This window comes from Anopheles stephensi, chromosome 3, assembly GCF_013141755.1.
Source record: "Anopheles stephensi strain Indian chromosome 3, UCI_ANSTEP_V1.0, whole genome shotgun sequence".
Lineage (NCBI taxonomy): Eukaryota > Metazoa > Arthropoda > Insecta > Diptera > Culicidae > Anopheles > Anopheles stephensi.
The window spans coordinates 77,724,426-77,738,743 of NC_050203.1; the positions used below are offsets into that span (position 1 = coordinate 77,724,426).

Genomic DNA, 14,318 nt, shown 5'->3' on the forward strand with positions numbered 1-14,318 from the left:
CACCGGGAGCATAAGAAATGGTATCCAGCGTCCGACCCGGGATGCACAACAAAACACACATGCCCCGTCAGACACACAGACACTTCTGATACACTGTAAACTTGTGGATCGTGAATCTGAGAAGCGGTGGGAAAGGCGGATCGCAACGGAAAGCTATCTGCTCGGTATCGAGTTAAAACCGGAACCTCTGGCCAACATACGGACGGGTACAGAACATGTCCGAAACCCCCCGAAGAACTGAAACCACAATGAATTTATGCTGTTAGAAACTAGTCTCCGGCCCAAACTCCCTCTCTCCCATTCCAGGAAAACTCTTCGGGCCTTTGGATCATCCATCCAGTTCAAGCTGGCAACAAGCCACTCAATACCCGGTGGTTCACTGAAGGAGAATAAATGTATTTGACTAAGAAAACTAACCCTGACAAAAAAACGAAAACCCAAGCAAAAACGGGGCTGCTGCTGGTACCATAAAGAGCTTAGCCTTTTTTTTCTCCTACCCACTATTATGAGGCTAGACCACATATTTCTTTCTCGTGCCAGTGTCTGCCCACTTTTGGGGGCTTTTTGTTTCCCCGGCTTCTCTTACTCCGGAACAAATTATAAAACTGACAAAACTGTGTGAGCGTGTGTGTGTGTGGATGTGGCTTTGGCTGCTTTTGAAAGCTGAAGATCAAACCCCAGAAAACTTCCTCTCTCCCACGTTTTTTTCTCCTGTGGCGGTTTTTTCCGAAGGAGGAGAAGGGATAGTTTTTGAGCCAAAAATGTGTGCTTCTCCAGCAAGAATTATCCCACGCGCTGTAATGTGTGGTTACGTCCCGGTACGATAAATTGCACCATTTGGTGAAAGTTGCGCAACTTTGCAATGCATACTGTTTTGCTTTATCCGGGGAGTTGTTCCGAAGAAGTCTTTTTGTGGAAAGCATCATTTAAGCACAAGTTTATGCTATTTTACTATTAAAAAAGCCTTTCAGTATGAAGCGATCCGATAAGAACGTTTAAGAATTTACTTTTTCTGTAGTGTTAAAGTATTTGAAAAGACTTACAAATGCGCTGCAAAAAAAGTGCAACGAACAAAAAGTTAAACAGTAGTTTTGATAAACTCACTGCATACTTTTAGGCGTTTTTTGGTGATTGCTTTGAATGGAAAATACAACTAAGTGTTTCCTTATCAGGAATTTTTCTCATCGATTTTATTACGATGAGAGCTTTCTTAAAGCCTCATATCTCCAATACTTCATGGAAAATGCATAAGCACTAGAAAAGAGTAAGACAACAAATTCAAACCATTTCATTTGTACGGTTATTATCGTTGCTGAAGAAATATTAATGAACAATGAATAATTGATGGACAGCATAATAAAACTGGTCAATGATAATGAGGACCAACTGTACAACAATTTGTAATTGATAAGTCTAGTGAGATGGCCAACATAATCTAGGAATTCGCTTAACGAAGCATTAAGAATACAGACTCATCGTGATATTATACTTGCATACTTTTTGGATACGTATTTATCTTACAATTTCTTGTGCAGAAATAAGCAAATTTCCACCGCAACTATCATAAAAAAATTTAAGGATTCAATGCAAATTAAATCATCAAACAAGAGCAATAATGCTAGGCCGTATTATTAGAATTAAAATTGTCGTAAATAAAGCATTTAAAGAGGATTGCATAGCTTCAGGCGTGATCAAATACTTAAACAATACTAAAAACCTCAAACAGATTGCATAACTTTAGGCACCGCACTGGAATTGTTTCAAATTAATCGAAGGCCTCTTTAAATTTAACAATAAGCCGTTCAATATAAGGAAAGTTTATAATTATATTTCAAATGAGTAGGCTTCATCTAACGATTGAAAATAATGATTCATACAATTTAATTTGTTTTTATTGTCTGTTATAATTAATGAAGAATGCCGTTTTTAATGTGCCATTTTATCCATCCACAGCGTTCCGCTTCCAACGAAAGTCAACTGACGCTGCTCGGACTGTCACTGGCCTCGTCCGGCAAGTATAGCTGCGAAGTGTCAGCCGATGCACCATCCTTTCACACAATGATCGTGACCGGCGATCTGGAAGTGTGCGGTAAGTTTAGCGTCCCCGCCCCGATGCTTTAATAACCTAAATGCATTAATTTACGTCCGATTAAAAGCACAAATGTAACATTCAGACCACATTCGAAAACTGTAAAATTATTACTCAAAAATTAACCCCCGCCTTCCTCTTTCGATTGAACTCTTTAATGTGCGCTGAAAACCCGGTGCCGGTCATAATTAATTCCCCGCGTTTTTAAACTTCAATTGTCCGATCGATCCTTTACCCTTTTGATGCTTGTCACTTGTTATTTATTTTTGCCCCCTCTTTTCCCACCGATTACATTGCCGGGTTGCATTCATTCATGCACCGCGGAATTAATTATGTCCTGCACGCCGAACCCCAACCGGTTGGTTGGTCCCGTTCAACCTCGTTCACCAATAAAGCGGTTTATCATAAATTAAAAAACAATATTTGTACCACACCCACACACTCTCAGACCAGTAACCTGGGAGTGGAAAACGCAAATGTGCAAACAGAAAATCGGTGAATTATGATCCAGCCGTCTTTTTGATAAAATATCCACACTTGCCCGCACTCGCGAACCAGGCATCCGGAATCCATCATTAACTTTGTCTAGATTGCTAATTAATGAACATTTTACCTGACCAGTATTGCAACAATTGCATCACCGCAAAATGGGTTTCCCCGCTTTTTTTTATTTCCGTTCTTCCGATTCATTTATTCTCCCAAATTGAGTTCGTGATGTAACCCATGCTTCAAGCGAGATGTGAATGTGACCTACCCTTTTACCTCTTCATTAATGAACCTTTCTCTCTCGCGCCCTCCACCTCATTCCCACACAGAGGTTCCGAAGCATATGCCCTCGATACATGGTATGCGATCGCGGTACCGGGTCGGTGACATCGTCCGTGGAAACTGCACCTCGCACAATTCGCGACCCCCGGCCAACCTTACCTGGTACATCAACGAGGCGCAGGTACGTAAACGATATCAACCCGAACCGGGTGCGGGAGAATAAATTTCAATTATTGATGAGGAAACATTGCGGCTCATTAGTTGCGGCCCGAAACGGGATCGGGCTTTTAAACTCAACAGCTTATGAAATCACACGCCCATCCGACAGGCCAAACATAATAGATCACTTATTTCGTTACGCGGGCGTCAGCGTAATCATGTGCATATGGAATGAATTAAACCTCTTTCGCCCTACCGGCCATTAATGCGGTCCCAGTGTCGCTATGGTGCTAGCCATATTGCTTCGAGTGACTTGAATGACCTGAGTGTAAATAATGGCACCGAAGGAACGTGTCCTTATCTGTTCTCCCTGGTCTTCAACATAAGGCATTGACACGAAAAAGAAAACCGTCCTTACACACCAAGAATCTCGGCATTCCTTAAAGAACTGATCTAGGAGTATTAGGCACATCGTACCGCAAGGCGTCAGAGTGTGTGTAATAATAACAACCATATGAATATTTAACCACGAAGAAGCTGCTACAGTGCTCCTATTAGATTCCGGTGCTTGCACACACACACACACACATGTACGGACCGGAAAGCTGCCTGATGATTGATTGGTCCCCGGAGGACAGTTTGTTACATGATAAGGGTTCTTGCGCTGCTGCCGGTGTGAACACCATACTTGCCGGGTTCGAGCAGCATCGAACATGGACGTGTTTGGCTGCAGAAAGTCCTGGCATAAAGTGGAACGTTTGTGGAAATGGGGCCAAATGCGAGCACTAGTCGCGTCTGTTGGCATTTTTCGGGTAAAGGTGAAACATTCGACACGTTAAATGAAGAAACTAAAATCCAAATATGTCGCTTAGTCCTTTAAAGGTTTACTTGGAAGATGTTAGTGTCCGTTCTGTTTATCCTTTTATAGACTACAGACATAGGCAGAACTAGACTACACCTGCAATATTTTTTATACAATATTAAACCGTCCTTTTGACGAAATCATTCCACGGAACTCCTGAGTTTTAATTGTCCAACAGTCTATCTACCTTTCTGTTGAATCTGTAACATCTCCTGCGCAAGGATCTTTCCACCTAGACGACATCCCAGATTTCTTCGAAGTTCTAGATCAAGCTCTTTTATTATCTTGGAAGAGCTGTCTCAGAACACAAATATATTGATAGGTTTCTTCTTCTCTTAAATACTGATATGTTTTATCTGTTAGCTTTCAAAATTTCAATTATGTTCACAGAACCTCTTAATATCTATAGTTGAATCTCCGATATTTGAACATTACATGTACTGCCATCACACCCCAGGATCTTGCATACAGTCTGGCGTAGTGAAGTGGGATTCGGGACTTGAACGATTACAAGATCCAATCCATAGGGAGATTCGAATCCAATCGGATCCTATATGAACGATTCAAATACGATTCGGAATCAATAAGTATCTTCATCTGATTCAATAAGGATTCAAATTGGATCGGAATCCGGTTCAATCCAATTTTGATTCGATTTGGATTCCATCGTAATTCCATTGAGATGCCATAGGGATTCCATTGAGATTCTATTGGAATTCGATTGGAATTTGATTTGGATTCCACTGAGATTCCATTACAATTCCTTTGAAATTCTATTGACTCATCTTCTTCCTCCTTGGCGCTACAACCTCGAGAGGTCGCAGTCTGCCATTTCTGGCTTTCTGTGACTTAATTTTACACGTAAGTAAAGTAGTCAGCCCTGGATGGGATTTGAACCTCGGTAATGCCATGTGAAGACTAGCGCCGTTGTCGCCTCCTACACCGGTCTTACTTTGATACTTTGAAAAGCGCCATATAGGAGTAATAGGATAGGGTTTCTCTAGGTTCTTTTTCTAGACTTATCAATCACCATAGCTAAAGCTGATATGAAATTCACACCCGAATTGCAATGGTTTCTTCATTCTGTTTGAATTCTATTCAACATCATTCATCGGAATATGCCATCAACTTAAACACACCAATTGATCGTCAAGTTTTGTTCCACATCATCACCCTTACTTTACAGTTTGGACTTATGTTTGAACACAAAAACCTTGTCATCAACAAACAAAACAAGATGACAACGGGAAAACCAAAAAAAAACATAAAACTTTCTTCCCCGTTTTTTTATCGTGTTTGTTTCCCCCAGAAATCAAACTCACTGTCATCTTTAAAAAAGCTTCATTTTCTTTTCTTTCGCCACACAAAAAAACAACTACCACTGTTTGCTAAACTTTTCTGACAGCGTGCTGAAGTTAATGTTCACCGGGCAGAGGAAAGTTTGTTATCATTCCCACCCCCTCCCCCCCCTCCCTCCACCCCCCTCCCTCCACCCCCCCCCCCAACCACATTCAACCAACTCGCTCGGACACAGTGAACTACGCACAGTCTCGGAGACTCAATTTCCATTTCCAGCGACTCGGTATCGGTCTGCTTACCGTGCTTGCGCACTATTTCCTTCCCGCAAAATCCTACCTCTATCAAAATGTGCACAAACGATGAGAAAGAGAGGTTTTTTTGCTCGTCCTGCACTCATTTGCGTTTCAAGGGTGAAAGTAAGGGGAAAGCAAAACAAAAAAACTACTCACTCCGATCCCGTGCACCATTGAAACAATCCAACCAATCGAACCAAATCTTATTTCACCCTTCAGTGGCTTCACCGATCAGATTTTTCGGACGGAAACTCCTTCGGCTATCGACGTGGAAGAGCTGTTTTTTTTTGCCTCTAAGCTTCCATACCAACCCGCCCTTTGGCCTAACTCAACTTCGGAAAGCAGCGGCAGGCTTTGTTTGCTGCCCCAGAATATGAGACCTGTGTGTGTGTGTGCGGTGGCCCTTGTGATGTTTGATGCATAATCTATTCACGGCAAACCAGTGAGGCGAGAGTGAAAATTATACACAGCCTCAAACTTTGCCCAACTCCCGTGGCATGGAAAATCCATCGTTTCGATGAATTCGTTTCTTGAACTTTCTCCCCGTGCAAAGGTCCGTTGTTTTAAGATACAACTTTCATATTCACTCGCACAGCTCGCTGATGATTGTTGGGGTTTTGCTATTATGGGAGTTTCTTTTTTTTGCTTCTTCTTCCGAGGGAGTTGTTTCGAAACAAAAGCCCTCCGCTTATCAAAACTTGTCAAAGCTTCGATGGATTTTTGGATCCGTTTTGCATTCAAACGGTGGAAAACTGATTTGAGCAAACTTCTCAAGCAAAACATCATGGGGTCAAACACGTCCAAGAAGAAAAAAAACGAGGGAGCTAGAAGCCTTATTCAAATTCAGAGATGAAACTATTAGAAAGATACGCACTGGACAAGTTCCAACAAAATAACAACAGTCCCCATTTAAAATGTTCAACTTTTTTTCCTGGGAAAAGCTCAGAGAATCTCCTTAAGGGAATTTCCGCCCCCCCCCCCCAAAAAAAAAAGCCTGCAGACTTTCAAGGATCAACCACTGAAGTGGGCATCAGAATGCCCAGCCCAGCCACCGGGCTGACCCGTTCAAAGAGTGATAGCATATTTTCCCAATAACCAGCATTTTTGTCAAACACACAAAAATGTGCGTGTGTGTATTTGTGTGTATTTGTGCAAAAGTTTTGGATTTCTTCCCCTTGCAGGGACACCCAAGGGAAGGACACACAGGTAGTAAGGTTTTGTGGAGTAAAATCTAAAAAAAGACTCAACAACATCAGAAGGCTCAGGGCGTATGATCGGCTGTGGCCCAAACCGCACAGCCTTATGCGCCAGGTCTGGGCAAGTTTTGTCTAATCCGGTGGGAAAATGTTTCGCTGCTTCCAAATTCGCCTCCGGAATAGAATGGAATTCTAACTTTTCTTTGATTTTTGGCCACCGGAAACTGTTGGCCAAGGAAAGGTTGCCTGTGGTTGTAATCGTAAGTTTTATTAGTTTGGCCGGTGAAAAGCGGGTGGAATTTGTGGTGCTATGGGGAATGGCCAGCTTGACCAGGCTGGGCAGAGCCTGTGGTTAAAAGATTTGGATAAAGATGTCATAATTTTTGAGCCTGCCCAGCCCAAAAAACTTTCACCTGGGCACAAAGGTTCCGGTTGGTATTTGATTGAGTTATGGTCAAGTAATACTTGTCGGCGTAGGGATAAGTGGACACAGATGAGCGTAGATTCATATTTATCCATTATCAAATTTTGCTCCCAAAAGGCAAAAGACTAGGAGCTATTTTTAAGTTAAGGCAGGGTATCGAAAAATTCCTCGAACGACACTCACATTGGTTAGAGCAAAAGTTAAATTGTTTTCTAACCCCAATAAGAATTTTCCATTCTCAAGCAAAATCTTACATCACCCTGAGGCGCTCCCTGATGAGCATTGGGCCGCATAAACAAACGGGCGTCCTTCTCTCGAAGTTGGAGAAATATTTTCTTAACTAAATGCTGCTCCATCATACTCCAGAAAAAAAAACCCTTCCCCACCGGGTCCTCAACTTCTGCCCAACAAACGCAAAACAACCGGCAACTCTGACACACAACACCTTTGGGTCAAAAAAAAGGGGACCATCTTGGTTACGCATGACTTCCTTCCCGGTGTTTCGGCAGACCTTTTCAACAAAACGTATTTGCATGCGCATCATAATGCCTAACTGTAGAGCGCTCAAGAGGAACCCAAACCCAAGAGTAAGAGAGAGAGAGAGAGAAGAAAAAAATGCCATTGGGTGACAGTTTACAAAGACAATCTCCGGACCTGGTTAAACTTTCGTGCAAGTTTTTCCATCTGTGCTTCGGGGAGGAAACATACACGTCCGGTCGGTAAAGGGATCGGCACCTGGTCAGGTCAGGTGTTGTTTCTAGCTCCGAAAAAGAGCAAGTCGTGCGCGAACACCAAACAAAACAACTCCTTTGCCAAGGAGTGCGTGTCCGAGAAACCTCTTCTGGTCAGCTTTCAAAATGTTGCCCACTCATCATGCAAACAAACATACGGAGATACACACAATAGCTCACAATCATCTGACCGTTTCCAAGGTGTTTTTTTTTGTTTCTCTTCCTCTTGCCCATCAAAGGGATCTCGGATTACAGGCTACTCGTGGTGGGATATCCCTTGTGAGAGTTGAAACCCCGTGGGCAGATCTGAACTTTTACCAAACGCCTTTGCCTTTGCCCCAGCGGGAACTGTGCCCGGGACCTCTGGTAACGGAAGGATCCGGTTCACTTTTCAACAATTTGTTAATAGGATCAAATACGTTTTTTGGATATCACTTCGGGGCTAATGGTCGAGCTAGGTGTACGTGTGTCTTGCTTCTGGTGGGCTTTTTGTTGAAAAAATGTGGAGCAGATGTGTTGGGGATTGGATGGGCAAACGGCATGTGCCAAAAGTTTGCTTACTATCCTTGTTCGAATGAATTCTTCGTAGGTGACCGATTAGCTGGGAGCTATTTTCCTGTAGATCATATAATGTTTTGTTTCCTGGAGTGTAATTTTAACTCATTGTGAAATAGATTTAACCTTTGTTGATGTAACAAAACGTTCATTTGTTCATCGGCAATCATCTTGTCTGGTGCTTAGTAATTATTTCAAATTGGTCCTTAAAACGCTATTTATTCAAATGAATTTTCTTTTTTTGATGATATATTTTTTGCTAGAAAATTTCTTTTAAATTTCATCCATCAGTTTTTAACGAAAAACTTATTTTCCTTGTACTAATTTTGCTTCTCTATTCGCCTTATTATGGTATTATTATGGCTCTTCATAGTACCTCTTAAAAAAAAGCTTTCACACCAAACCATCCAGCTAACTAGCTTCCATCCCGGTCCCTAATTGCTCTGATGCCAGTGAATCAGCATTAAAATGTAAGCTGCATTTTATTGCCGTCCGCTGCAAAGCAACACAACGCATCCATCCAAATAAAACCTACACTGCACGTTACGAAGCCTGCCTGCCCGGAACTGCCCTCCCGTCTACTGCTGCCTTTGTCAGCGCGATCTATTTTAATTTGTTGCTTCTAATAAGATTATTCCACTCACATCGTACTGGACGCGCTCACACCACCTCGCTTTATCCGCAACCGTGAGTGCGAGCAATTAGACAAATGCGGTTATGCTTTTCGTAATCACAGCCGAAGAAGAGTACGAATGTTAAAGAAAAAAAACATACCCTACCGGAAACAAACATGAGCATCCGACACGGTACGGGTTGGGCAGGGGAAGCCGGGAAAAACTTTTCCCAAACACCACCAGAAAGCATGCCGCCTTACATCCGCGATGGTTGTTATCCCATTTTTTTTTCTTTGCGCCGTTCTCTACACACACACACACACACACACACAGCTAGGGAGCCGGAAAGTGCTGGCTGGCTTTGAGCGTTCGCCGCCAACCGAGGGCAACAGTGCAACAAATCATGTTCACCCTAATCCTTAATTTTCCTAATGCACCATGAAACCGGAAACACGTTACACGGGTCGGGCGTAAGCTTGCTGGACCAAACCGTTGGTGGGTGGTTCTAATCCTTTTGGAGCAGTCATTGGTTGGTTGAAATCGTTGGTGGCATGTAAAGAGAGAGAGAGAGAGAGAGAGAGAGAGAGAGAGAGAGAGAGAGACAGGGAAAGACAAGTAGAGTTCTGGCGGCTTGTAGCACGGATACGCTAGAAGGTGTTGCTAACTGTCGCGCAAAGCATTTATGTATGGCTTTTATGGGGTAAGCGGCTTAAGCCGGTTGTGAAAGTGTAGGACAGGATGTAATTCTTCTAATGATCGATTATAAAATATCGATCTTTTTTTGTTTGCTTCTTTAAAAACACTTTGCTGTACATACATTTAAGCGTCCAGCAAATGCGCCTCGTAGTATGCAATACGCATTACAAAAAAAATGATTCTATAACGATTTTTTTGTTTTACATGATTAAATTCACGAAATATTTAGGAATCTTAGTAGAAAATAAGGTTTTAAACAGTTTTATATTAAAGTAAATAAGTGTTTACCTCACAACGATCACAGCGATACGATTAACTGCTGATTGTTAATGCGAAAGCAACTTGAAAGTCCTTCATGGTCTTCAGCTTATATTTGGGTCAAAATTGTACGCTTAAAGGAGTCTTAAGAGCTTTGCGAATTATTATAGATCAAGTCTATTTGTCCGGGAATACGCAACTTTGCTGATGCTCTTTTGAGGACATTTCTTTAAAAAGGTCCCTTCAATGATGCTCTGTTAAAAAAGCTTCTTTGAGGAGGCACCTTTGAAGACTGCAGAAACCTTTTGACTGTTGTATCTTAGACCATGAAAAGGTGATTTTTTTTGTGAAAAACTGTGAGCATCCATTAACTCGACTCTGATAGTAATTAAGTTCTTTAAAACTGATTGCCTCAGAAGACTAAGAATTGAAAGCTTCAAAAAAGAACAAAAAAGTCTAAGACTCACATCATTTTCATTAAAAACTTTGCTTGAGTCTATTAGAAACAGGTCCCTTACGCACTCTAAAAAGGGGTTTCAATGACAGGTTTTTATCAACTCAAAAAAAAAACAATGATATAGGCCCATAATTGTGTCCTTTACCGGTTGTTGGTGTATGATCCGACCGTTTAGTACAAACAGGTTACACATTCGTGGTTTACCACCGACGGATAATCTAACGCCTCAATCCTTTAATCCGCTTACAGGCTAATCCATCGTACATCCGCACACACAAACCGTTCCGGGAGCGAAAGAACGATTTCGAGACATCGCTTGCCGGCATACACTTCGTGGTGGGCAGCCACCATTTCGTGAACGGGAAGCTAAAGGTATGCAGAAGCAGAAGCCGTAAATTGCTGCTTTATTTTAATCATTTTTGATTGTTGTATTTTGGTGTGCAATGGGGTTTTTTGTTTTGTTCCTTTATAGATCCGTTGTTCAGCAAGAATTCATGACATCTACATACAGTCGACGGAGCGCTCGATTGACGAAGATCGACCGAGGGTTATTTCGGCCGCGTCCTCCGCAAACAGCAATGGCAATGGTGTGAATGGAAATGCGGTACCGTACGATCATTTCCCACCGTACGCTGAGAACGAGCTCGACCGGAAGGACTACATGACACATCTTCAGGGTGAGTGACTTAGTTTCGTTGTAATTATTTCTTTCTTTTCAACGCTCAAAGATTCTAAACATCAATCATTCGACAATGAAGTGATTGAAAGCAATATCACTCTAACTGATGTCCATCTTTGAATTCAAATTCCATCCCTTAAGGTGATATGGCCGCTTCGGGGAGTGCTCCCGCTGCCCGTCCACCCGTAACACTCGTCAGCTTCGAACATGCCCGGCAGCTAACCATCAATCACTACAGCTGGACGTACAGCCCGCTCATCGTGCTGCTTGTGCCGCTGATTCACCCGCTGCTCTGTTCGCTTTTCCACCGGGCGTTATCCCAGAGAGCATGATTTCGGGTAGACGAGCTCAAATCACGACCTGCAATGTGAGCGTCAAAGTGATCAAACCAAGATCAGAGTGCTTCAAAGTGGCCGTCTCGATGTAGCTTAATTCATTCCCTTTAATTCAACGTCGTCGTGTCGTCGCAACCTGCCTGGGAGTCATCGTTGTCTGTGTGAGTGGCATACAGGTATATCGTAGAATGTAACTTCGGGTGGGGTGATTCAAAGTGAAACCGAATCCCAAAGAAATGAAAAAAAAGAAACCCACACTCTCCAGCATTGTAAAACAAACCCCCCACGGAAAAGTAAATGATATATTGATAAAAAAAGACTTTTGCTAAACGCAAACGCAATGAGCCTCAACGAATAGTGCGAGTAGCGTACAGACGCGACCATGGGTCGGTAGCAGATAAGAAAGCGAACCCGGGAAGGTAAGTGGTAACGTGGGTGTGTAATGTGTATTAGTAATGTTAAGGTGTAAGATGATCGTTGGCTATTGATCGAAACAGCAGAGTCTAGCTAGTGTTATTGCATTTGCACAATGGGATGCAAAATGCGACAGTCTGTTCGGTAAGCTGGATGATAATATAGGTGGATGGGTGTCGCAGCAACGGAAAACAAAAAACAGGAGAGAAGGGTAAGGATTTCTATTAGAGTTACTATAAATAGAAGGTGAAACCTTGTGAACAATCTTCGCGATCGCCGAGATCGCGCTCTAAGCTCAGTAGTGCTCACAAAACTAGGCCATAATATGAAGCAAATATAGGTGGGAGCGGATGGTTATATGTGTCTGTGTTTGTGTGAAATGTCCGTCAGCTTGAATAAAAGCTCTTGTTTTCGTTTATTTTTACTGTCAGAATGATTAATACTGTTCTTCACTAGTTTTCATTCAAAAACAGAATCTTCCAACGCTTCGTTCTCCTAATTGCATAACTTTAGGCGCATTCTCTTAGTCCGATTGCTGAGCGTCCCTGTGAGAGAATTTTCTCTTTGTTCGTCTCCTGCAATTATAAGAATCCTTTAAACTGTCTTTCTTAATCATTTTTATCATTTTTATTTTACATAAAAAATATTTATTGTGTAAAAACTTTTCCTTCCAAGCGTCATTCGCTCGTTGCAAGTTTTGTGCAACTGTTTCTCTGCCTCCTGTAAAACCTGTAACAAAAATTATTTTTGAAACCTAAAAGAAAAACAATCTCAAACCACACACACGCACAACGCAATGCCCTTTTCACATTTATGCACCGACTTTTACTAATGAGAATCCTTCCAAGAATATCCTCCGTCACAACGAAACAAACCTACCCCGTGGGCGAGTGCAAAGCCGGTCAAGCGTTGCTAACGTCAAACGAATTGTATTTTATTTTCTGCTATTTTCAAATCTCTATCTTATGTTTTTTCTCCCCATTTTGTCATCAAGTTGTTAGACGATTTTCATTGTGTAAATAATCTAGTCGAAAGTAAAGGTAATGTAAGAGCGGAAATCCGGAGACATTGTTTCTGCACGTGCGTATATTCTAGAGAGTGCGTCCCGAATGATCGAGAGTGCACACTTTAGACAAATGTCATTTAGATACAAGTCTAAAGCCATGCATGAATATCTAAACTGTAAGATATTTTCCGCCGATGATTGTACGATAAACATGCACCAGACGAGCGTGGCAACAAAGGGATTTGACGGCTAACAATTGTCACTGCTGGTGCGACAGTTATAGCAAAACAAAAAAGCCCCATTTTAAGTGTGATAAGCGATAAGTGTGGTGAAGGAAAAGAGGAAAAGAGAAGAGTTTCAAACAAACAAACAAAAAACTATTGTAGAACAAAGAACAGAAGTTGATTCACATTATTCAGCTTTAGTAAGTTTCGAGGGAGAAGAAAAATGAAAATCAGAGGGAAAAAATAATACTTTATCCTTACACTGTCTATAAGGATGCGTCAAAATGGTCAGAAAAAAAAACATTTATTTCAAACGAGCTGAGATGTAAATGTGAGCAGAGTATTAGTAAACTAAAGAGGGGATCGAGAGAGAGAGAGAAAACAAAATGCGCGTCACCTTGTCCAGAACTGCTGACTAATTGAATTGTGTACCCCTGCGGGGGGAGCCCGGGCTGAAGTGGCACGCGAGACAGCAGCTGGTGAAGAATAAAATCTTGAAGAAACGGAACATAATCAAGCTTTTCAATCAATTCTTTTTACGTTTTACCTGCATCTAATTTTGGTGAAAGAAACGAAAACAAACTCTCACAGGAAGCGTAGCGTCAGAAAGGCAAATAAAGCGAGCCATTTTTCTTCCGTCTGTTTGTTAGCCGGCACAGTGTTGGCTGGCACGGTGCATAATAAATTTGATTGGTTTCATCGAGTGGCACAAATAACACTTCCGCACTTCCGAAGTTTACCATCGCCGATAATAATAATGAAGTCAGCGAGGTAAGTAAAAACCCTGAACCTATTCTGCACTGCGCTCGCGAACCAACCGATGGAAAGGATGGAAAGAAATGCTTGATTCCGGTTAATATCTGGGCGGGGGAGAAAAACTCTCGCCACAGCCGGATATTCTTATCCCAGATGAAGGAAGTGGAAAGGCGAAAAAAACTTCATAAAAACCTCTTACACCGGCACATAATTATGAGATATTGGTCCGTGGAAAATGCGTCCTTCTGCGTTTGGTTGGGGTTGGGCAACAAAAAAAATAGATGTCGCGACGAATGCCGTAAGGAAAAATACCACGCACCAACGCGAGCTTTTTGTTTGTTCGTGTGTCCTCGCGCGGTGCACGGAAAAACTATCCAGCAAAAGAGCACGTACAGCTGGTACCCACTGGTTGAATGGGTGCCTTAAAACGTGACATAAATACACTCACCGCGGATTAATGCTCGGCTTTACAGCCATTTTAGGATTTTCCCTCCTGTTCCCTC

General features: G+C 42.1%; 1 protein-coding gene across 4 annotated transcripts in view; it reads left to right on the forward strand.

The window, feature by feature from the left end:
- The window catches only part of LOC118514629, a 90,004-nt gene extending 76,437 nt beyond the window's left edge, over window positions 1-13,567 (forward strand). For all 4 annotated transcript variants that reach the window (XM_036061627.1, XM_036061628.1, XM_036061629.1 and 1 more), the window contains exons 4-8: window positions 1,954-2,089; window positions 2,905-3,038; window positions 10,651-10,773; window positions 10,874-11,078; window positions 11,222-13,567. In XM_036061627.1, coding sequence (XP_035917520.1) covers window positions 1,954-2,089; window positions 2,905-3,038; window positions 10,651-10,773; window positions 10,874-11,078; window positions 11,222-11,412 — 789 coding nt within the window. In that variant the 3' untranslated portion in view covers window positions 11,413-13,567. The remainder of the gene's footprint in view (window positions 1-1,953; window positions 2,090-2,904; window positions 3,039-10,650; window positions 10,774-10,873; window positions 11,079-11,221) is intronic.
- The last annotated feature ends 751 nt before the right edge of the window (window positions 13,568-14,318 follow it).